Source organism: Nipponia nippon, unplaced genomic scaffold, assembly GCF_047370975.1.
Source record: "Nipponia nippon isolate SJK-2023a ecotype South Korea unplaced genomic scaffold, ASM4737097v1 scaffold_6, whole genome shotgun sequence".
Taxonomy (NCBI): Eukaryota; Metazoa; Chordata; class Aves; order Pelecaniformes; family Threskiornithidae; genus Nipponia; species Nipponia nippon.
The window spans coordinates 49281090-49305670 of record NW_028262380.1 but is presented as its reverse complement, the minus strand read 5'-3'; the positions used below and the strand labels follow the sequence as shown (position 1 = coordinate 49305670).

At 43.5% G+C, this 24581-nt stretch overlaps 1 protein-coding gene across 2 annotated transcripts in view; it reads right to left on the bottom strand.

The window, feature by feature from the left end:
• Positions 1–24581, bottom strand: part of FBXW7 (F-box and WD repeat domain containing 7) — a 189661-nt gene that overhangs the window by 25871 nt on the left and 139209 nt on the right. The window contains exons 1-3 of one of the 2 annotated variants that reach the window (XM_087737228.1): positions 7867–8097; positions 5307–5389; positions 2103–2244 (exon numbers count right to left, since the gene is read on the bottom strand). In XM_087737228.1, the coding sequence (XP_087593354.1) occupies positions 2103–2244; positions 5307–5389; positions 7867–8022 (381 nt within the window). In that variant the 5' untranslated portion in view covers positions 8023–8097. Of the gene's footprint in view, positions 1–2102; positions 2245–5306; positions 5390–7866; positions 8098–24581 lie in introns of those variants that run through there. The other variant, XM_087737227.1, reaches the window with a different exon arrangement.

The following is a 24581-nucleotide window of genomic DNA, read 5'->3' as shown; positions in this document are numbered from 1 at the left end:
AATATATTTTCATATAAAATAAGGTAGTGCTACTAAATGCAGGCTTAGCAGGCATAGAGCACATGAAGAGGAAAGCTCTCCCATTTCTGTTTCTGTACAGGAAAAAACTTTGCATCGCATGACTGATGCTACATGTGCCATTTAATTCTGCCCTCTGGGCAGAGCCAGCTCCCTTAGTGCTTTTACCCTCTGACTGTTTAAGACTTGCCCCTTTCATAAAACAAGCACACAGAAAATGAGGTGGCTTGGCATTAGCCAAGGAGGTGTAACACTGAGATGCAGCTACGTGACTTTGAAAGCTTTTGGTTCTGAAATAAGGAACTCCCTTTTGTGAATACAATAAAAACTACCAGTGACAGAAGTGATCAATAAGTGCTACTCGATGATCTCCAGTTACGAGAGAGAGAGGCCTCTCTCTCTCTCTCTCTCAAGAGTATAGATCAGCATTTAGGAATTTAGTACTGCAACTAAGTATTTTTGTATTTTGGAAGTATCTAAATATGTATTTATTAAAGCATGGTTGCTACACTAGTAACCCCAAATCTGGAACCCTAAAATAATAACAACTAAACTATAGGCAAAATTTCCATGGGCTTATAGACTTCTTTTCCTTATCCTGACCAAACAGCCGATAGCATTGCTTTTACTGTCAAGCACGTTCGCACCACTCCCTCAAACATTTCAGCCTTTCATAATCTTTTTTTTAAATATGTAACTATTGATAACTAGCAATCTCATGTGAGAAAAATACACATTGTACATTGTAGATAACAAAATAGCTTTTGTTAGTACAAAGGCTTTACCATTACAAAATGTTAAAATACAATGTAGTATTACATTATCATATATACAAAGTACCATTCAAATATCATTCTTAGGGGTTAAAAAGACATATTTCTACGAACAGTCTCAAAGAAGATACAGCCTAATAATTAAATGTCATTTTTAAGAAACCGAATGATGTGTACAAGAATGTCTTAACTCCAAACTTCCACTGTTTTAAGCAGATTATAAATGTGTAAAAATAAAGAGGGAAGGAGTTCTACATTATTATTTTAATGTTCAGAACTGACAGTGATTGAGATCAATGGTATTATGTGGCAGCATGAATCAAGCCAAAAGCACACTTCTGCCTGCAAAATTGTATGCTCGCTACTGTATCTACAATATTGCTCTTCTATCTTTGCCTGTTATAGTAATTGAAACAATGCCTGTATTAGTTACTTACTCCTTTTGAAAATGTTTTTAGAAGTAACAGTTTATTAATCAAGATAGGAAGACATAATATTTCCATTTTTCAAATCTATGACTAGGACTCATCCCTGCTTCTTGAAAATACAGAGCGAAACTGTACAGTAAAGAGATCTCCACGGTACAGGTTATGGAAGAGGAGCAGAGGCCTGCCCCACACTGTGTTTGTATTAACGCACACAAAATTGGCTTAGGCGCTACCAGGCCAGCGTCCATGTGGATTTCAGTTTTGACCTGTGCCAGTGGTGCACAGCGCTGTCCTTCACACCTTTTCTTTTGCCAGATTAAGTTTTAGGCATTGCTGAAGACTGTTGGAAAGATACAGAAAACCTCTTTCTCCCCTCCGTTCAACTGTGTACGCGTGTGCTGTCTGACACTGTGTTCAGTATACAAAGATAAGTAAAAATACACATTGAGTTTCCTTTTAATTTATTTTTCCTAAACTTTTCTTTCTGTTCTTAGAAGACACCAGACTTACGACAAATTGAGCGCTATGCCTGCACCGAAGCAAACTGCGCACTAACGCTTCTCAAGTTAGCTTGAGGCCATGGAGGCAGCCGTTTCATGTTGGACAGACTTTGCAGAAAATACGAAAGCATCAAACAGGAAGGGTTATTTTATGAAGAAACCAGAGAAAGCAGTTATTTTTTGTGAGTCTCTACAGTGACTAGCTGAAACAGGGAACAACAATTCCTTAAAGTTGATGCCCATTTGTTTTTGCAACAGTACACAAAATCAACGACAGACACACTCTGGGATGTATAAGGAGGACTGCTTCTACTGAAGCAACCTTTTACTTAAATCATGGAGGTAAGCAGCTTCGGATGTTTATTTCTCTAAGCACTGGTTACCTGAAACATTTTCAGCCATTCCTGAAGGCCCGTCGGTGGCTGCACAGATGTAATGCGGCGACGTTGCTGCCCCTGGCCATTGGCTGCCCTCAGGTCCCCAAAAGTAGTAGGTGTGGCAGAGCATGGCACCAGCCCCGTAGTACTACGATACAAATAAAAAGTGATAAGTCACACGTAAAACGTTAAGGAAAATTCAGAAGTCTATTGCAGAACAAAAAATCTAGTACAGGATTTGAAACTATTACTTAAACTCTTTAACTTCATGCAAAAGCAGGAACATGAAAAATTGTTCTGCTGGTCACTCAGGAGGTCATTTCCCTCACTTTCATAAATCCACCTGTTTCTACCACTGCAGTACTCATCCTCCAGCTAGGGGGAAAATGGGGATCACCTTTCAAGGCTGAAAAATTCCCACTCCGTTAACTGGCCAGCAGGCTGCCTACAAAGATGCAGGTTTATCTGTTCCTTTCCTTGCCAGAGTATTTCCTTTCCTTCTGGGCTGCATTTGTGCCTTCTGACTGGTGATGTGGGAAGCCAGAGCTCCGAGTCTCACCTGTATGTGAAATGTGCTAGTGCTGCTTCATCGCCAAACAGAAGAAAAAATACACCTATTTTTAGCTCTTAATATATTTTGCTGACAAAGAGCTGGTAATATCAAGCAGTTCTAGTGGCTTAGTGGTTTGGAATTAGCTTTGAAATACTCTATACAGTATTCTGAAGTTTGCGTGTTGATGGAGTGACACGGGAATTAAAAGGGGGGTGAGGTGAAGAGGGAAAAGGAGCCAAAGGTGCTCCCTCAATTACAGTTTGATTTTTCCACTCTGACATGTTAAAAACCAGCTCATTCATATGGCATGGAGCTTTTAAAAGAGCTGGGATTAAGCTGCTACTGTAGGAGTCTAAAGAAATACAGCTGACTGGGTTTTCTTTTTTTTTTTTTTACATAATGTGAACTACTTCGGTCACAGACTACCAAAGTTGTATTCCCTAGCAGGAAGTTTGGAACTCCAGTAGTGTTTGCACAAGCATGAAAATTTTAAATACAGCGTGGGACTCCAAAACACCCTTTGCTTTTGTGTATGATAAATGAAGCTTTTTAGTAGGTATGAGCTTCAGGGTTTTACTGACTTTTCAATGGCTACAGGTATAGCTTCAAATGATGCAAGGCAAGTTCCTTTCAGTATTTATCTCATCATAATCTACAAATATTTCACTCTACTCTTCCTTGCTCTGAAGGACAATCATAGCATGTCCTAACATTTACCCAAACTGGTAAAGAAAAGTAAAGATTGGCTCGAACAGGCTTATTTTCAACTGCTAATTTTACTGAGTAATAACAGAAACAGAAGCTGATATAAAAATACTGTTTCACAGATGAAAGATCCTCTTAATGACATTTGTTTACTGGCTTTACCTGTTATATGCAAAGAAAGTTCATCAGGCCTGTCAATTTTAAAGAGTGTCTGATCCTAGGGAAACTAGAAACAAGCAGGCACAAGAACTGCATAATTTGCCTAAATATTATTAAATAAAATATAATCCAACAGTTTAAAAGAGAGAGGATCAGATGTTCTTTAAGGATTCTTTGATGCCAATAATGACTCAAAACCCAAGCAATGTCAATTGAAAGTATTTTTAAAATAAAACCTGGTTTACAGCTTACTCATTCTGATCACCTGTACAGAGACCCAGCAGAAGGCCTAGCATTTAAGGTCCAAAATAAGGCTCTTAAAATGGGCTTATGCTGGATCTGAGCAGTATGTAGCCTTGAGCTTGCCCCAGCAGGACAGTTACACTTTAATTTCTTCTGCTGTAAACTGGTTCTCAGTCAAAACCAGTTATTCAAAACAGGATCTAAAAGTCTCTTTGCTTTGACCTGAGATGAAACCTCGACATTTTTGTTTGTGCTTTTATTTTTTCCTCTATGTTTTCATTCCCCTGAAACAGCCAGGCAGGCTTCTGTGGAAGCTGGACAAGTCCAGCCGTTCCTCTGAATCCGACAGATGCACTTGACAAAAAGCGTACTTTCTTTGTTGCCGAACTGTTTACTCTTACGGGAGTGCAGAGAACAGCGTGTCACCTGAAGAACTGCTGGCCAACAAGAGGGTTCTTCCATTAGACTGATTTAGAAAGCCAGAGAAGCTACCAGCTTGAGACTTGGGGGGGATGCGGAAGGTGCAACACGTGCTTCTCGGCAGCAAGACATCGCCTCTTTTTCTCTACTGCAGCGTTTACACATCGGAAAAGCAGCCCTGGAACCTGTTTCCCCACACTGTCCTAACTTTCCACTCATCACCTGATAAACCTCTTAAAGGAAGAATAATAAAATTTACGTTACTTGTGAAAGATCCATCAGTGACTGAACACTGCTATAGCGTATGCAGAAGAAATAACGTCCCTGGACAGTTTTGGGAGGCAAGCGCAATGCTTGTGGGAGGGCTGATGCTTATTACAGGGAAAAAAAGGTAAAATGGTGTAAAACCAAACAGGATGGGAAGCAGCGTGACATCCGAGCACAATTGTTATGGCAACTATGCAGTAAGAACTGCAGTTGCAAGGCGTGCATCCAGGGCCCTACTTTACCACGGCTTTTCACCTTTAGGAGCGCTTTACCCCCCAAAGCATCTGAGCGGAACAGCAGCAGGTATTTGTGCGATCTGGTACCATTTCGGAGAAGTAAGGAAGCAGTCTAGAACGCGTAATAATTTCTTATTGTGGATAACAAGTATGTGTGTGTTCCTGTTAAGATCAGATGGTCTGCTCTGCCTCCATAAATTTCCACTCTCTCATTCCTGTTACCATAGCAAAGTGATACATTTGATCGCAGTTTGTAATAGTCTTAGGGTTTATCATTATGTCCCTTTTTAAAAATCTGATTTTTAAATTTTATTTTTTTTTTTTTCCCAGGAATTTTATTCCCAGGAATACTTCAGCCCTCAAAAAGTCTCTAAGTAAATGGGCATGCTATATTTAGAATGAAACACAAACCTCAACCGAAGAAATGCAAGCCTGGCTACTTCATTAAAACTCATCTTCAGTTCACGTAATTTAAATTAGCTAAGCAATATACGAATGCTGATACCACCCCTTCTTTACTTTACAGTGCTTCAACATTAAGAGGAGCCATGAATCAGGCTTAGCACTTGGGAAGACGGGATATACGCAAGACTTGGGATCCAGTGATGCGTTATTGCATTTAATTACCTTGTGTATTCTGAGACTTTGCAGGGTTTCTTTCCCAGAGAGAAAGAACGGACCTCGGAGCCATGGTCCAACTTTCTCTTCATCTGCAAGGTGAGGGAAAAGAGTAACAACACGGATTTAGTTACATGACCAGCCTTCCTTACGCGTACTTCTGTAAAATTAATCCATTTTTACCTTTTACTTTAATATCAAATTTCAACAAAGCTGACACTGACAACATGACTTAAAGCAACATTTTAGTTTCTATCTTCAACAATATTCGATACGTGTTTTATACAGCACATGTGTATATTATTGCTGGTTTAGGGTCCAAAATCTATTGGAATTACATTCTTTCAACTTCCAAATTTCAAATATGAAAAAGCGTGCAGAACTCTGTGTTGCTTTATTTACTAAGCTGCTCCCTCTCTATTCTCCTGGGAGTGGGAGGGAAGGAACTAAACCAAATCCCTTTATTCTTTGTGTTCAGGTTCATTGCTAAGGCTCTCATGGAAATGGTTAAATTTTAGGTAGCCTGTCTGCATTATGAACCAAATATTCATTTATTCATTCAAATCTATTTTTTCTTCTGTCTACCCTTTTATTTTAAAGTTCTACATTGAAAACATTTACAAAACTGCAGTAAAACTGACAGATTAACCAACATTTTTACAAGAAGGGTAAGGATGAAAAACACTAAACCTCGGTCTTGAATGTCACCCGCAATTAGATATGATCAAAACCAAATAATGAGCAGGGCAGCTGCTAAAAGGGGAAGCCAGTCTGCAAAAATTACCAAAGAGATGGAAACCAGTGAAAGCCATATTTATCCAGGCAGACAAATAAAAATTACTTTCTACATATTCGGGTAATCTTCAACCACAGGCTTTTGGACTCAACAAGACATATGTATGCCAAATACAATTCCTGAGTTTTTTGTTGGTTTTCTTTTTTTAAGACGTGACACACCAAAACACTTCAGCCAGCAGAAGGATGCTCACTGCTGTTTACAACTGTGAGCTGCAAAACGCATAAACTCCCGGTGTAACAATTCAGACTTTAGTTTGACCATTTGATCCCTTCTTTCCAAAAATTCATATTTAAGATACAGATTCAAAGCTGGCATCTCTCTCACACCACTGATTTGATCTTTTTTAACATCGCATTATAACATAGTTGTTTAACCACTTATTGTATCAGCCTACCTGCCTAAAAACAAAAACCAAAAAACCAACAGGATTCTCTAAAGCTTACAGTCCGTATACTTTTGTTGGGTTTGTTTTTTTTTTTTTATTTTAAAAATACCTTTATGGCTTTCCCTAAAAAGTCATTGAAGACCTTGTGTTTTGCTTCATTAGCGACTACAAAGGAAAGATAACCAAGATTTACTATTCTCGTTTTTACAGTAACAGCTCCAACGCAACCAGAAGAGCTTGCCTTGCAGCCGCGTCTTCTTGCCCATGCCTGACATGGGACACTCCACAGCATCTCCCCAGACAAGCCTTCCGCCAGAACCGCCCCACACAGCATCTCCCCAGACAAGCCTTCCGCCAGAACCGCCCCGAGCGCTGCCCAACCACCTGCCTCACCCTCGCCGCTTCCCCGCGCCCCAGGAAGGGCAGCCCCCCGCGCTTCCCCCAAGAAAACCAGTTGTAAGCATCACTGACAAATACCAGACACCGTCTTTTACTGCTGTGCCAGACGAGCGAGCCATCAAAATTACAGGAAGTACAAATAAGATGTTCTAGTATGAATTTCAGTATTTGATGATAGACTTTTCAGAAAGGATTTTTTCTGTTCAAGGAAGATTTTTATTGCCAGCTTGCCTTTCTGAGAGGTTATCACCACCATATTCCTCTTCTGCTTCTCGTAAGAGCGAGATGCAGTTTTCCAAAAGCACACCTTAAAAATAACAAGTACGAAGCCTGCAGTAGAAAAAGCAGCTACAGTGATTTACTCTTTTGCGTTAGCAAAGAAAACAACATGCAGCTCTCTATTCCGTTGCCTAATAACGATTTCACCCATTTCTTTTGGTGGGGGTTTTTTTCAGATGTTTTAGGGAACTTTCTCATAGGGTCCACCACGCAGCCAGCCTTCCAGCATCTCAGAAGATGCTAAGTAAATACACGGTCGAAAATGCCGTTTACTATACGAAGAAGACGAAACTTTCTCTACAGCAGGGAGATCTAGTGACAAGATTTAGACATCAGTACGGTATCCGTGTAACCGAAAAACAGACACCGCCGAGCAAACACCCCCGTAAATATTTAATCTGTCGCTAGGAAAGCACAACCCCTGTAGACAACGTTTATTTATCGAAATTGTTGAGATTACAGTGTATTTAAAATAAAAAAGGGGGGGCGGGGGGGGGGGGCAGCGGGCTGTATTCCGCATCGCCCGCCGCACCGAGCGCGGCAGGTCTCCCGGCAGCAGGCGGCTGCAGCCCCGGCCGCCGGCACGGTCCCGCCCGCGGAGCGGCGGCGCGGAGCGGCAGCGCGGAAGAGCCGCGGCCCCCCCGGCCCCCGCCCCTCCCCTCCCTCCCTCCCTCCGCGGGCGCGCAGCCGGGCCGGCGGCCACTCACTTTGTAGAAGATCATCTTGAGGGTGCCGTAGAAGCCCATGGTGTCGGCGCGCTTCCCCTTGCGCGGCTGCGGCGCCCCGCGGGCCCGGCGGCCGGGCAGGCGCTGGCAGTACAGCCCCTTCTCCGGCAGGTAGGTCACCGCCTCCCGCGCCGACATGCTCGGGCACGGCGGGCGGCGGCGGCGCGGCTCGGCTCGGCCCGGCTCGCCTCGGCCCTGCCCTGCCCGCCTGCGCCGCGCGGAGCCCGGCTGCCGCTGCCCGCCGGCCGGCCTGCCTGCTCGCTGCCTGCCCGCTGCCTGCCGCCTGCCTCCGCCCGCCCCCCGCCTCCCTCCGCCCCCCGCGCCCGCCCCGTCCCTCCCTCCCCGCCCGCCTCCGCAGCGGCGGCGCGGCACTGCGGGCTGCGCGGCCGGGAGGGAGCCCGCGGGCTCCGGCGGCGGGAAACCGCCCCCACCCCGGGAAAACCTGGGGGGGGGGCGGGGGGATTGCGCTGCGTGGGTTGGGGTTATTCCCCCCCCCGCCCCCTTTTTTTTTTTTTTCCCCTCGTCCCCCAAACCGCCTCGGAGGCCGGGGGCCTGCCCCCCAGCCCTCGCTCTGTTCCCCCCGCTGCCACAGGCTTCACGGTTTCCCAAGCGGGAGCAAAACAAGCTCATTTCCACTAATTATAATTATACCGTCGCCCTCGGCGAGCCTGGCTGGACTCGTACGTGATTGCATTCCGTGGACGGACGCAAATTAGTCCTTCAAAAGTGCGGTTAATTTTAGAATCATTTGAAATACACTACAGTTTTGCCAGGGAAAAAAGATGCTGAAATACCCTCTATTGGCTAAACAATAGAATAAACGGGGTTTGAGGATTTAGGAGCTGGAAGACCCGAACCCAACAATTACGTAAGACACATTAAAATACGAATTCACAGCACAGCAGCGGCGAGGCTGTGAGACGCGGGAGCAGGTCCAGGGTTTCCCCGGAAGGCAGGCAGCCTTCCCCGCGCACCTGGAGCACACGCTCCCCTCGCCGGGAGGAGACGGCCTCCGGCGACGCCAAGCCATCTTAGCTTGGTCTTCAACTACAGAGCCTACGAAGGATTCTCACCTATGTTTCAGTGGAAGCGTAAGGGAAGCCCTAGGTAATTACTTGCTAAAGAGTGCTCATTTTTTGGTCGTTTCCTACTCTGTGCACATCAACCAATCTGTTCAGTTCACCCTCACGGTTCGACTCAAGGGCACTGAAGTTCCTGACATATGGTTGCGCTCTCAGACAGGTACCTGCAACCAGCACAGCAGCTAGGCAGCCTTTTTTTTTTTTTTTTTTTTAAAATTTCTATGCAGACAACTCAAATAAGAGACTCCAGCTTCTGCAATTTTTCCTAGTTTTTTTTTTCCCCCTCCCGCAAAGTTTTCTGCCCAAGTTCAGAGCAGAGCATACCCAGAACAGGATCTGAAGCCGCAACGTTCCTCTGTCATTTTCCCCAGGTGCAGTGGGCGCGGGAGCCGCTCAGCAGCCCTCCAGACCGATGCCCTCAAACAGAGCACACACGTAGCCAGCTCCTGTTCACCTGAGGGGAAACATCTTTCTCTTTACTCCCCAAAGCAGTACAAAAAAAGTAGAAAAAACCCCACACATCTAAAGGAGTGGAATTACTTTTTGTAAAACCTGCCAGCTTCTTCATTAGTACTTAAAAAAAACCCCTCATATGTATTATTACTTTATAATAGCAAAGTGTGCCAGGTGTTAGCACACTCAGATAAGGCAAAATCGCTACCCCCACAGCACACAAGATCCTGCTTCTATACGGTTTTACATATCTCCCATCCAACGCTGAGTCCTCGTAGCCTTCTCCGTCTCCCAGTGAAAATGGTTCTGCCCATCAAATCTTGGCATCTATGCCATTATCCATTAAACTGTAGTGCTGTATATTTTATGAGAACAAAATGGTCTTGAGTTGACTTCATACCTCAGATATGAACAGAGCTGTACATATCCCGGGAGACTATTACTGTCTTCCTTTGCGAGCACATCACATGCAAAGGGGAAGGAAAAAAAAACCCCATAGGCTGCGTATACACACTAAATCATCACAGGAAGCAAATTAATACCCACATCAGAGTAAGAAAGAATTCGAACATTATTGCTGTGGGGATTTAGAAGCACTTTACACACATGCATGCATAACGCCCTGTAATGTTCCCAGCTATCTCTGCCCCTTCCCCAGTCCGTGAGTGCACTCGATGCAGAGGGGGAGGACGACGGCTACTCTTCCTCCAGCACCGCAGCGGGCGCCAGCAGGAAATCCTCAGGGATCAGCCTCTCTCCCGTAACCTGACGGCGTAACTAGATTTATCTTTTGAACAAAACGTGCTTTGGAGTAAGCAGTCAATGAGTTGAATAATAATTAGAAATGACTATTTTCCTCTCTTTTGGAGTACTACTATTGCCCATTCCTTCTCTTTTGATAATGACTGGCAGATATTCTCTCATGGTAAAAACCCACCGACTTAACTGCTAATCTCCGCCTCAGTCAGGACCCATGTAGTAACCCCAGCAACCCTTTGCTAGTGGTAGAAAACTTGGTGTATCAGGTATTTATTGTGCGCAAAAGGTTTGGGATTTTTTTCCTAATTTTAGATACAGATACCACAGACAGATTTTGGCATTTGAACGGTGACAGTCTTTCATCTAGGAGTCTGCCTTTCTCAGAGCAAGAGACAAAAATTACATATGGATATGGCTCTGGCTCTCACTTATGTAGTATTTCTCTCTATAGTGGCACCACTTTTGATTCTCTACAAACAAAAGAATCCTCCTCTCTACCTCAAATTAAGTTGGATAATCTCTGGGTAGTTGCAAGACTACTCTAGTTGGGTGTCTGCTCTTCCCCAAAACGCCTAACGCCTGGGCTCCCTGTAGTCGATGGAGAGGAACACGCTCCCCCAGAGCCTAAGGGCACCTACTGTTAGGCTCCCGCTCTAATCTAGAAAGGGCTTTCCGTCTCTCCCTTCACTTTGAGAACTCCCCTGTCCTCGGAAGAGTTTAGTGTCATGAATACACCACACTCTCAACTCTAAGAAATTACTTAAGGCTTTGCAGAAGTAGCAGGGAACTGCCCAACCCGGGAAGCCTGAGCAGCGCTGCCGGCCACACAGCTCCACTCTGCACCTTCCTGGAAAACACAGCAGTCCAGGAGTAGAGCCCCAGCCCCTCAGATGCTCTGGAGAGCCCGACAGCAAGTAGCAGAGATGATGCATTTGTTTACATCTCTACTCACATTTGCAATAATATTTATTGCAATAACTTAATATGCTCTAAGAATACTTACTTAATGGTATAAAGTAAATGCTCGTCACAAATTAAGGTACGTTGAGGAAGACTATAGTTCATAAAGCAATGTTAAGAGAAAAATCAAAAGTTGCCCTGTTTCTTTCCCTATTTGATATATATTCAACGTCAAAGATGGGTTTTATTTTGTTTAAGCTGAAGATAATTTTCCAAGTTTTTAAACCCACAAACAGCATACAATTCATGACATTTAGAAAAATGTCTACACCAAAATTACATAGTTTCCAGTGGACACAAGTCCAATCTTATTTCCCGGCAGTACTGCCAGCTCTTAATTAATAAAAATTCACACCATCCAATTCTTTTCCTGTTGGCAACATTTCTAGCACCTTTACCAGTTTGTCATGTGGCATGCTGTAATTAAGACCGTCTATTACTTCTAATGAAAGACTCGAATGAATTACAGAAATCACCCGCAGAGCTATATAATCCCCAGAAGAACGGAGATTACAGTGCAACAGACCAAAGAAACAACATTTTTGTTTTTTTGGTTGGAGAAACATTTCTGAGTGGAGAGACCACAGGACGGTCTGGCTGTGGTAATGGCCAGTCAGCATTTTGGAAGTACACTGGTGCTTAAACCATGGAACGCAAAACCCGCAATTGGCATTTCACATACACATATGTGCGTTAGGAGCATAATGTGTGCAGGGGGAACCGTTTGGTATCTCCATTAATATTGGTAAATGCATCAGTCAAGACGGTGCCAGAAGGGATTCTGTGTACACTGCACATTTAGCAGACGTTTAGCAGACTGACTCCTTTAGAAACATTTCAGAGGGATTTTTGCGTGTTGTCTAATAGGATTGCGTTTTTTTCCACCCAGGAAACCAAACGCCCTAATCAAGTGGGGCCGAATCCTTAACTGCTCAAGATTTACCCTGGAGACAGCAAAGACGACCCGGGAAGGACAGTCACGCTTAGTTATTTTTCCCTTTCTCAAATTTGGACCCACTTAGGTTTTAAACACTCCCCTTCTGCTTGGTAATCTAGTTTGGGCAGCTGCAGCAGCCAGCGCTTTGTCTTCTATATTCGACCTCTTCATCTGACCACATACTTCATTTAATTTGCCAAATGCTCCCATTCAGGCAAGAATCTGGCCCTGCAGAGAGGTACTTCTGCCATCTGCTTTAGACATTTAACTACAGCTTAGCTTAGCACACCTACATTTAAAAGCCTAAGTTCCCCATTCGGTCAATGAGAAAGGCAGATGCTAGAGTCCAACTTGTATAAAGTCTTGGAAGAGGAGAAAAAAATCCCATACGATAGCAAGTCGTAAACATCTTCCAAAGTAATTCAGGGCAGGCCTTTCCTCTACAAAAGGGCACCGCTATTATTGTCAGATCTTTTTCTTTTTGAATGTATTACAAAGTGAAACAAGTGACCCACTGGGATCTTGGAAATCCCATGTTCTCATGGTTTCTCCTGGTTCAGCTTGGGCTAGGCAATGACATTAAGGCTGTTGCTAATTTGAGATTTATTAGTGTGCATCCTAGGTGCTGAGCTGGAGCGATTTTATGGGTAAATTCCATATCTGCAGGCAGGGCAAGACAAAGTTTTAGGACACTGACCAGTTAAGGGAAAGTGATATTTGGATAACAGGCAAAGTTCAAGGGCACAGCATACAATATACCTTACCACACAGGTGTAACCGTGTGTTTGTGTAGGATATACGATTAGTATTGATGCAACAGAACAGACTTGAAGAAATGAATTTAAGTGCACCAGTTTGTGACCAACAGCTGCTACGCTCTGAGTATGAAGGAAGAACAAGTGCAATTTGGCTCCCTGGAAGCAGCTTAGATGGAGGAATTTCTACTCAATTTACTTATAATGCCTGCACTAGAGGCTCAGAGAGGTCCATTCCAGCACGTTTGCCTCAACATAGTTACAGAAAGAAATTTAAGCGTACGATCTTGCGTAGAACAAGTCAAACACAATCCTCCACATTGCAGTGCGCACTGATCAGTAGCTTACGAATCAATGACACATTTTTGCAGTGCTGATGAACTTACGGTTTGGGATGAAGTAGGGAAACCAACAGGAACTCTGTTACGGGAGGAAGGACACACGGAGGCACCACAGTAAATTGCACAAAGTCTTCTAAAGCTTACTTAAATGGAGTGGAGAATACATATTACAAAGCGTGACAGATACTAACTGGGTTGTTCTACTAATTGTATAATGTTTCTTCACAAAGCATTTTGAAGACAAGACTGCTTTCAAACTGAAATTTCCCACACATTCTTATTCTTTATTTCCATGCAAAGGAAGGTACTGTAGTTAAACAAAATTGTAAATAGCCCCTAAGTTTTGTTTTTGCAGGGAAGGAAATGGCATAGATAGCAACTGAAAAATCAGATTAATGTTAATTAATAAATCCTGATTTTATTAAAATAGTAGGAGCTTTGATTATAAATACCATTTTAAAGGTATATATCTGTAGTAGAGATTTCCCATAAACCACTTCCTTTTAACATTTGCCTTTAAAAAAAAAAAATTGAGTTTTAAATATATTGTGATAGGATTCAAAAAGTGTGCTAGTTAATGGCTGCAAAAATAGCTTTGAAAAGGATTTATACACGAAGTGTATATAACAGGCTTCAGCACTGGATATTTAGAATAAACTTCAAATTATGTTTTAAGAGCAGGGAGATTGCAAAGACAGGCTTAATGTAATACGGCATCACCATGTCTCCAGCAGAGCAGAACTCCCCTCTGAAGGTCATACTTCTTGTCCTCTTTGTTGGTTGCCTGTAGTTGGGCACAGAACTTGCAACATATGCTTCGATGCTTAGGTTATTTTAAAGGAGTATGGCCAAAGCTGTCATACACCCATTTATGACGGGGACAGTTTCCACGCACTGCTTCGTGGTGCCAACACCAGCTTAAAGATGTCCCAGTCTCACCTGCTCATTCCCATCCCTGCATGGCTCTTGCCCTTACTTCTGCAGGAACAAACATCTGTAGAAATGCTCTGTGAACCAGGTTCATTAACTGACATGGGGTGAGGAAAAACAGTTTTAAGTTTTTTCCTTTGGGTTTGTTTGGGTTTTTTTTAGAACCAGTTACTGGTTTAATTTTCCACCATGCCTTCACAAACAACTGAGCCAGCAGAAGCAAATGAGCAATTCACAAGCAGGGCACAAACTTCTTGAGCCAGCTACACCACTGAGCAAAAGGTATGAGGAACTGTGACCCGAGCGTCCCACGCAGAGAGCATAAGCCTATTATTTACACCTAGAGGCACCACTCTCTCGGCTATAGTTTGATGTGCATTTAAGCCAGCACAGCCACTGAAAAAAAAAAAAAAGAGGGGGAAAACAGAAAAGCAGTCCCTGAACCCGCAGCTGCCCTTGGCCATTCATTTCTATGCTTGTGTCACCTTCTCAGGTGTGCCACCACAGCCTTCGTTGTATGGCTGTCTGGTCAACTGGGGTGGCAACTGACCTAGGGACACTTTTTTGCTGGGCTATTTTTGAGCCAGGTCAGATTCCCCATCTCCCTCGCTGCACGGCCACACAGATGTCTGTGCCAGCATAGCAAGAGGTACAGCCTGCTCTCCTTTTTAACTTCCCCAAGCCCCCAGAAGAGCTACCTTAAACGCTTGCCAAACTACAGCCTTAGGTGAAATGGCAAGGAACTGGGGTTTGAGCTTTGTCCTCCCAACCCAGGGGGCTGCATTATTACCACAGAGCGACTTATTTGCATTGAAAAACATACTTAAGTCTCTGTCAAATGGAAATGGACACTCAAATTGTAAAGTTTTACCATAAAACAAGCACAACAAGGTGAACCACAGGCAGGGGGTATAATGTCAACCTTCTTTAAACATGTCATGCTGAAACTCCAGGGAGCTTGTCTCATTAGAACCGTATATTATTTCACTGAAAACCAAAACATTTTCTTCCCAAAGCATTTTTTTCTTGCTAAAGATAAATGAAAACAAAAATATCGGTGGAGCTAGGCTTCACATTGCTCTTAATTCCCTGTGACAATAACCACATGCAAGTTTCCTACAGAGAAATCTTGTATGGTTTGTTTTAAAACTAGCAATATTCTCATATAATAAACATTTTTCATAATGCATATTCATAAGGAGCAGAGTTAAGGTTGCTAACGCAACCTGCACTTTCACGTACTTGACTGCTTTCCGTGCAACAGGAACATTATGAGTTGCTATTTCGTGTTTTGTTTCTACACAGTATTGTTACATTATTTTTCAAAGGAAGAAGAGGGTATTACATACAATGCATCTTGCAAAACATTCACTAATGGCAGCAGATCTTCATAAGAGCTGCGTCTCCATTCATTGTGCTCCTATTAAAGTTAACTGTAATCTATTTATTATATCATTAAACTTAATATATTGTAAGAGGAATTCTATTTATAGATGCTGTAATAGCTGTGCTAATCACTCAAGTTCACATTGAACAGGGCCGTGCTTCTGTCTGAGACACAGCAGTGGTTGCTTCAGAGACCAAAGTACATTCCTAAATTTCCCGAAGAGATGACCTTGCGTGCTACACCCTGCGCAAGCCCGGGCGGCACCGCGCAGGTCGCTGCGGCCGGCCGGCCTGCCTGCCGTCGCCCTGCCCCGCTCAACAGCCCCAGCAGCCCGCTGCCCCCCAGGCTTGCCCTGTGGAGGAAGGTGGCACCGCGCACCCCATCCGGGCTCCTCCCTTGGCCCACTCTCCTCCCGGCTGTCGTCACACGCCGCTGAAGCCGAGGGCAGCGGCTGCCATGCCAGCAGCCAGACGCCACTTGGGCACGGGGTAGTCAGTTTGGGGCAATACAAAGATAGCAGTCCATGCCTTACTCTGTGGGCGCTTACACAGTTGCTTTCTAAAATGCCAGCCCAGGCTCCAGTTTTAGTCATTTTATCTTATATTCCTATTACAGTCATTTCACAGATTCTGCCTGTGACATAGCCCATAAAGTTAGAAAACCATGCACTTGAGAATGTTCTTAAATACTACCATAGGCGCAGAAAGCACAAGCCCTTCTTGCTGATCAACAGATGACGACCGCAATAAAAAAAAAAAAATCCCCAAAACAACAACAAAAAAAACCTAATAGGCATCAGTTAGTTTTTTCAATTTTTCAACCAGAAAGCTGAGTTGGTTTTGTTTATATTGACAAGAATGTTTCCAAATTGGTGAAGCATGCATTTCTGCCTTTGAACACAAGTGGTCAAACTGTTTTCACTCAAATATAAGCAGGTTGGGAAATCACCTTTGTACAGAAAAAGGAAAGTCTGCTTGGACTTGGAAGGCTTTCCAAAAATGTCTGTCCTTCGCACTGAATACAAATAGAGCACTGGTATCTACTGCCTGTTTTCTGTTAAGTTTTCCATTTTTATTTTCTTTGGAGATAGCTTAATTTTGATTGCCAAGACAAGCGTTTATCTGGCATAGTCTATAGAAATCTATTTACAAAATCGTTTCTGTCCCTAATTTGTGGTATGTGAGAATGATAAGGGGTTAGTGGTGAGCCTTTAGGCCGCAGACAGAAGAATTCCTGGAATTATAGATTATACCAGAAGGATTTAGGAAGAATTTGAAGAAAAACTATTAAAAATGTCAAATCTCTTTTCCTACCTGCGTTACCTGAATAGAGTATAAAGGTTACAAAACCAAGCATTCAAAGGAGTTTGAAATGACAGGCGTAAGATGCTTTTACTCCTAAAAAGCTGCTTACCAAGACAGCCCTGTGCATGGTGCATACTAAATAAGACACAGATTCTGTGGAAAAAACAGCGTCTGAGGCTGTAATTTAAAATACATCGTTACCCACTTGTGCATGTGCACTACCCACTTGTGCACATGCATCAAGTTTGCAAAGGCAAACTTGTGAATGTTTTACGCGTGGCACCCTGGCAGGATTTTATAACGCCAAAGGAATTTAATTTTCCCCCCATCATCTGGCAACACAGTGACTCCCTGTTTGGCGTGTTAGTGGCACGGAACAGCCTGAGCCCCCAGGGGATGCCCTGCTGCTGCAGGTAAGCAGCGGTGAGGGGTACAGCAGGATGGCACCCTTGGTGCAGCAGCACGAGAGGAAGGTGAAACATGACATGCCAGTAAGTTTCAGGGCGGTCTGCTGACAGCAGCAGGATAGGACCCATGAATCTCAGCCTCGGAGAGGAGTTTGTTCTGCTCCCTGTGTCAATCTCCTGGCCCAGCAGTTCCCCATTAGTTCCCTCCCTCTTGCCCTCTCCACAGCATCTCAGTCTAAGAAGACTTATTGTCCCACCTTATTACTCCTTTCCTTTTCCATCCTCTTCCACGTTTCCTCCTTCCTAGAATTCAGGGGAAGCATTTTTCTATACAATGTCCAAGCATCAACAAGAGGGTGTGTGTCTGGACTGCAGGACATAGAGGATATTTGGCTTTTTTCCCCCCATACTTGGCCACATCTGCAGAGCAGCTGGAAGCAGCCGCTACGGGGAAGACGCAGCTCTGCCCACGTTGCCTTTGGCTACAGCACGCTCGGTGAGTCCAAAGGAAGGGTGCAGGTCAGTCTGGTCAGCGCTATGACCTGGTGGGACACAGGCTCCTCACAGCCCAGAGTGTCTCTGGTAAGTGCAAATGGTCGTTTCTCCACGACCCACGCTCTGCCCTACCAGTAAGTGATGGCGGTGGTCACAAAGGGGACAGCTACACATTAGACCTGCTTGATCCAGCTTCCTTTTCTCACCACAACCCATGCCTACGGTAGAGCACAGGGAAGGGGATTTACTCATCTTCCACGAACCCTCATGATTTATTGCCATGACAACTCCCCTCTCCAGAGGCCCGGGGGAGCCACGATGAGAGCTGGTTTCTCCCTCGTAGGGGGGGAAATTGATGCCAAACCTTTGCACAGCAGAAAGGAATGCCAGGCATGCCGGGGTCACACCAGACGCTTTGAAGCCTTGCTAACCCACTGTCATTAACCTTATGCCGTGCAATTTCGCGTTAAAAGGGGCTACAGGCGGAGCGAGCAGGCCAGCAAACCTGCGCCTTCTAAAAAAACTCTTCCTTGAGCAGGTGCTTCCAGTCTACAAATCATACAGCACGCTTGCCTGCCTCTACAAGAAACGTAGCGCTGCATAATTTAGTCCCTCATCCAGACGAGAGGGATGAGAATTGTTAATCATTTTTTTTTACACTGAATCTAGCATTATTTAGGTAAGATTAGGGGTAGATACCTCTAACACATTTGAGCCCAGAGCAGATATTTTTAACAGAGATCTCTCACAGCATGTGAAAAGTATGAAATAAGGGGGCACATTTCACGGTGTTTCAGAGATATTTTCAAACAGTGCGACCTGTATGAAACCTAAGAACCACAGCATACAAAGAAAATGGCCATACCTGCCCACTGTTGTGTCTAAACTTCTTTTGGGAAACCATTTTGTTCAGTAAAAACTTATGCTCCCTTTATCAAGCTATAATATTTACACTTGAATGAAAAAAATACAAGTCAAAAAACCCCGTTTCTACTCTCAAGGAAAACTGCATATTGCAACCTTTACATAACCTCAGACATCACATACTTCACTATTTCTCCAAAACTTTTGTCAACTTGCCAGTTCAGTGTGACGCAACTGAGGCACTCCCTAAACCAATCCGTTCACTGTGGGATAAACAGCAAGCCAGTTATCTAAATTCCTGCGTTTTGAAACTTACAATTTATTTATTTATAGACAGGATGGAGCAAATTAGAGATTTCAGAAATTTTTGGCTTGTTGTTCCATTCATTTGTAGCCACAAAATTAGACGGCAACCATGGTTTTAGTTTGCAATGTTATGGAGACTCTTAGTATTTCACAAATCTAATTACTGAAGTAAACGTAACCCTTCTAATGTTACTGATTTACCAAAAAAATGAATCCAATGAAATACTACAAAGCAAAATATCTAGCAATAGTCCAAGTCACCAATGTGGTCAGCTGTATGGGGAAGTTTTTTCTTTGCATCTTAAACTATTTTAATATTCTAGAAAGATGCAAAATATTACAAACTATTATTTGAAATTAGTACACGAGAAGAGGGATTAAAGATGCTGCAATAAACCCTGTGCAAATGTACGTCCTAATTCTTATTCCTTCTCTTTTGCTGCAAGCAACTGCTAAAGCATGTTATTAGCTATAAGATTGCTAAAGCGATGCCAGCGATGTTCTGACAAATCTCTAGGGTTTTTTTTTGCCCACTTTCCTTTTATTATCATATTCCATCTCTAATATTCAATCAGTGCCAAACTGGTTTACGTATGCCAATCTTTCTCACAGAAATGGAAAAAGAAATCCTGCTGTACGTCGTAGGCCTGCTGATGTGCCAGGGAGAGACTGAATGGAAGTGGGAAAGGGAAGCGGGAGGGAGGAGTACGAGAACACCGGTCTGCAGGCTGGTATTTAGCAGAAGTCTCAGTTTTCTGATCAGAAAGTTGGCAAAAATCGAAGCGCAGAGTACTGTTAGGTTCCTTGTAATTTAACCTTCAACATGAGCTTTGCACATTGTGTGGTCTCATCCCTTTAGTCTAATTCCACACGCAGAACAAACCAGCGCCTTAAAAACTGGCCAGATCTGAATAGTCCCCACTTTACTATCTACCTCCAACAAAACGTGCTACAAACCACTGACCAGATCATTCACTTATCAACCTAAATTTAAATCTCTATGCAGTTATTTAAATACAGTCTCAGCTTTTAGCTGAATTCCCCCTTGGGACAAGATTTGAAAATGTTCACTTTGGTCCCTTGTAAAATCATAGACAATGTTTAGGAATATTTGATTAAAAAGAAAAATCTGGGAAGAACTCATTTGCTGCTTGTATTAAATATATTTTCTCATGAAAATTTGGTAAAAACAGTCTTAACGCAATACTACAACCTCATTCATGGTTTTGAATAAAGTGATTTAAATTGGCAGGAACAAAGTTTAAATACACTTCTTCCCAGCTAACTGTTGACAGTTTTTTTACAGCCTGCAGGGACAGGTATGACTCATGCCTACGCTGTTCTTCAAAAACTATTTTAAAATGCAGATTTTTTCCAGTGGTCTATTGTGCTTTACAAGTAAGTGCAAACTGAAAGAGACTAAAATTAGAAGGCAGAACACTATCACCAGAGGGATTAGAAACTCCTAGGCTATATTGATTCAAAAAGCTGAACTGGTTGACCAATACGAGGGACTCTTATGTTGGGTCCTACTAGATTTCTGGCAAACTTCATTCAAAGTCTCTCCTGGTTACAAATTCTTTGAAATCCCTGTGTTTAGGAATAGCAGGTGGTGTCCAGATATGCATGCAACATTACACTGAGCAACCCCCTTATGCTCTGGTACACAAGACTAAAAAAATGAATGAGTTCACCCTAACCTAAGTAAGTCGGCACAAGAACGCTACCTGGTCACAAGTCATCTGGCAAAGGTTTGGGGTTTTTTTAAACCAACAACTGCAGCAAGTGTCTTTTCATGTGCCTTATGAAAAGTATGCTAATATTTACTGATTCTGATTAACAAACACAAAGTAAGATTGGTAGAAAGCTAATTTAAGAAGGAATCCAACAGCCTCAAGTTTAGACTGAGCAATCAACCTGCCAAGGAAAATAGAGCAGAAGATACTAACCTTCCCTGTAATTCAGAGGGGCATTTTAGGTACTGCAGACTACTGAGTTAAAAACTAAAACAATAAATCATAGAATCGTTTAGGTTGGAAAAGGCCTTTAAGATCACCAAGTCCAACTGTTAACCTGACATTGCCAAGTCCACCACTAAACCATGTCTTCAAGCACCACGTCTGCACGCCTTTTAAATACCTCCAGGGATGGGGACTCAACCACTTCCCTGGGCAGCCTGGTCCAATGCTTGACAACCCTTTTGGTGAAGAAATGTTTCCCAATATCCAATCTAAACCTCCCCTGGCACAACTTGAGGCCGTTTCCTCTTGTCCTGTCGCTTGTTACTTGGGAGAAGAGACTGACCCTCACCTCGCTACAACCTCCTTTCAGGTAGCTGTAGAGAGCGATAAGGTCTCCCCTCAGCCTCCTCTTCTCCAAAATAAACAACCCCAGCTCCCTCAGCCGCTCCTCATACGACTTGTGCTCTAGGCCCTTCACCAGCTTCCTTGCCCTTCTTTGGATGCGCTCCAGCACCTCAGTGTCCTTCCTGTAGCGAGGGGCCCAAAACTGAACACAGGATTTGCGCTGCGGCCTCACCAGTGCCGAGTACAGGGCACAAGCCACCTCCCTGGTCCTGCTGGCCACGCTATTCCTGATACAAGCCAGGATACTATTGGCCTTCTTGGCCACCTGGGCACACCGCTGGCTCATATTCAGCCAGCTGTCGACCAATACCCTCAGGTCCTTTTCCGTCAGGCAGCTCTCCAGCCACTCTTCCCCAAGCCTGTAGCGTTGCATGGGGTTGTTGTGACCCAAGTCCAGGACCCGGCACTGAGCCTTGTTGAACCTCATACAGCTGGCCTCAGCCCATCGATCCAGCCTGCCCAGGTCCCTCTGCAGAGCCTTTCTGCCCTCCAGCAGATCAACACTCCCACCCAACTTGGTGTCGTCTGCAAACTTACTGAGGGTGCGCTCAATCCCCTCATCCAGATCATTGATAAAGATACTAAACAGAAGTGGGCCCAATACTGAGCCCTGGGGAACACCACTTGTGACCGGTCACCAAAAAGAGCCACCTAGGTGCTCTAGAGACTAGGTGCTCTCAGAGTAGTATCTCATTAACCAGAAAATCTGAATAAGCTTTGTGCTTCTTTATGCAAAATACCGAGGGGAAAAATGCTAAGTACTTAATTTGCTACATCACAGAGGAAAGTTAAATGTCTCTCAGCAGGTGAGGATACCAAGAAGCAAGAACGTTTTACACTAACTGGGATTCGTTCACTTCCCCGTTCATGATAACTAGTTACATTACTATATTACATTCATCTAGTTTAAGAATGTATTTTTTTCCCTTTTACGGCAGGTGGAGAGCTGGACGTTTTGTGTTGCACTCTGAAGAGCTGGAGAAATGTGAATAGTGAGCTGTGTTAGCTGTTCAGTGCTAGGCACTAAATGTGAGAAAGAGAAAAGAGGAAGACTCAGCCAGAGCCTACATTGATCTAAAGCATGGGTCAACAGTTCCAAGACACGGAAAATCCAATTCATTTCCCATTTCCAAGTTCCAGGGGACATCTATTACAATCTAAAAGGTATCTGTTTCAAAGACCTGTGATCCTAAAGCTGTTCTCTAAGCAGAGGCAGTGTACACCAAGGTTAAAGAGATGGCCTTAGCAAAAGAAATCTCATCTCGGAAGAAAAAAAACATGAGAAAGACAATTATCGTGCCCCCTCCACCCCCACAAAACCTATAGTTTTTCATTGGAATAGAAAGTGGAACTCTAGCTTACAAGTTTAGCAGATGCCCAAGCTGAGAGAATGGGGGTACCAGCCTGAGGAGCAGACATAAAGGCTGCAAGAACAACCAGCAGGCTGAATCCAATCCTCTCTATCTTTTTGGAGGCTATTTTCTTTATCTGCATTTGGCAGTTATTATTTGTCTAGTTTTATATCTACCTAAACATGCACATAAGCAAGCAAAGTGTCTTCAGCTCCTGAGGAGAATGTGCGCTCAAGGATACGTAATACCTACAGAGATCCCAATGCGTGGTTCAAATACAGTTAATCTTTTCCCTCTACTGAGGTACCATCAGACTTAGCACTTGATGAAACAGAACATGTAACTGTTCTCGAAACAAGACCCCACCATGCAACCAGCCGGTTGATGGTATCAAGAAGTGTTTTGAGGGTAGTTTGAAATTAGACGGCCAAAGGCTGCCGCAGTATCATCCAGCTGGGCCCCTGTCACCTATCTAGCTTATGCTCTCTAATGTAAGTTTGAACAGTAACATCTCTATCTGAACAAATCCGGTCCTGCCCAATGGAAACCTCAGCCTGAAAGAAATTATCAACTGATTGCTTCCAGACAACACAAGAATTTCAGGAATGCAAATTAACCACATTATGCCCCTGACAGGTCTTTCTAAACCTTCTACCAGTTCTTCCAGCTTTTCATCTCCCCAAAACAAAACCGCAGCTCTCAGAAATACTCTGGAAGAGCACACGGCTAAGAAAAAAATTTCCCAGTGCTCAGATGTTAAGCTCCCCTCCCCCCAGCATTAGTGTCTTCAAAATGTTTTTAAATGAAAGGGAAAAGAGCAGCAGCTTGCAGTAGTTTCCATATAATGCAATTATACAACCTTTTATCTGTATGGATGCCAGCACGGAATTGCATTATTCCTTTCGAGGCCTTTGGGAATGAGGTGAGAATATTATCTTGATCTGCATTAAACCAGTAACAAAATTGAGTATATTTGCTTCTTCATGTTAAACTAATTTTAAGGAGCTCCTAATACATTTGTTAGCACTTTTTGGGAATGATCTCGAAGCTGGAAAGGAAGAGAACAGATAGCTCGATGTGTATAATAAGAGCTTGTCAAATAACATCAATATTCCTTGTAATAAGATCGCCCTTTCAAAGTAAGAACTACATAGATATATGGTAGAGACCCCAGCTCAGTGGGACCGAATGGATTGAGGGGCCTGCAAGCTGAGGGCTTAACTAACCTAAAGGAGGAGAGGACTAAAAACTTGGCTAGCAATCAGACTGTTTCTTCATGTTGCCATTTCCACCTTTTGGCTGTAAAGAAACCCTGGGGCAATGACTGGGAACAGCAAGTCTACAAGCACACATGCTCCATATCAATGCCTCTATACAGACCAGAGAGGATGCCTTTAGACTACATCAGTAGAAAGCCGCAGTTGACAAGGAAATAAACCTTTTAGAAGACGAGGATACTGTGATTTTCCCCATTCAAAACCCATTTTCAAATCTCTGGGAAGATGACCACTGACAATCAAACATGTTTTACATCAAGAACAATCCTAGACCAGAGGTCTGTCTGCTCCAGAAACATTCCTCATGCCTACTGCTATCTCCTCCTAATCAAATGCCCACACCCCTCTACAGATTTCCTTCACTGTAAGACAGGGACTGAGTGTACCTTTCATAAGCTTTTCTGAAACAAACTAGTCGAAACCAACTCTCGACATGTAAAGCCATGCGCATATCCTCTTCTGTATACAGCTGTACCAGAAGAAATTGTTACTCTTCCCTCCTTAACCTATTTCAGTCAGTGAGCTAAGTTGGCTTATACAACTATATATAGTAGCAAATCTTTGGCAATAAATGCACTTTTTTCCCCTTAAACAGGCTAAGAAGTGATGACATGAGCAGCTCAAGTGGCAGATCTGAAACAGCAGAAGTCTGCTGGCAGGATGCATGACAAATACCTGCAAGTAGCCTGAAGGGTGGCAGTTTATTCAGCCAACATAGCTGA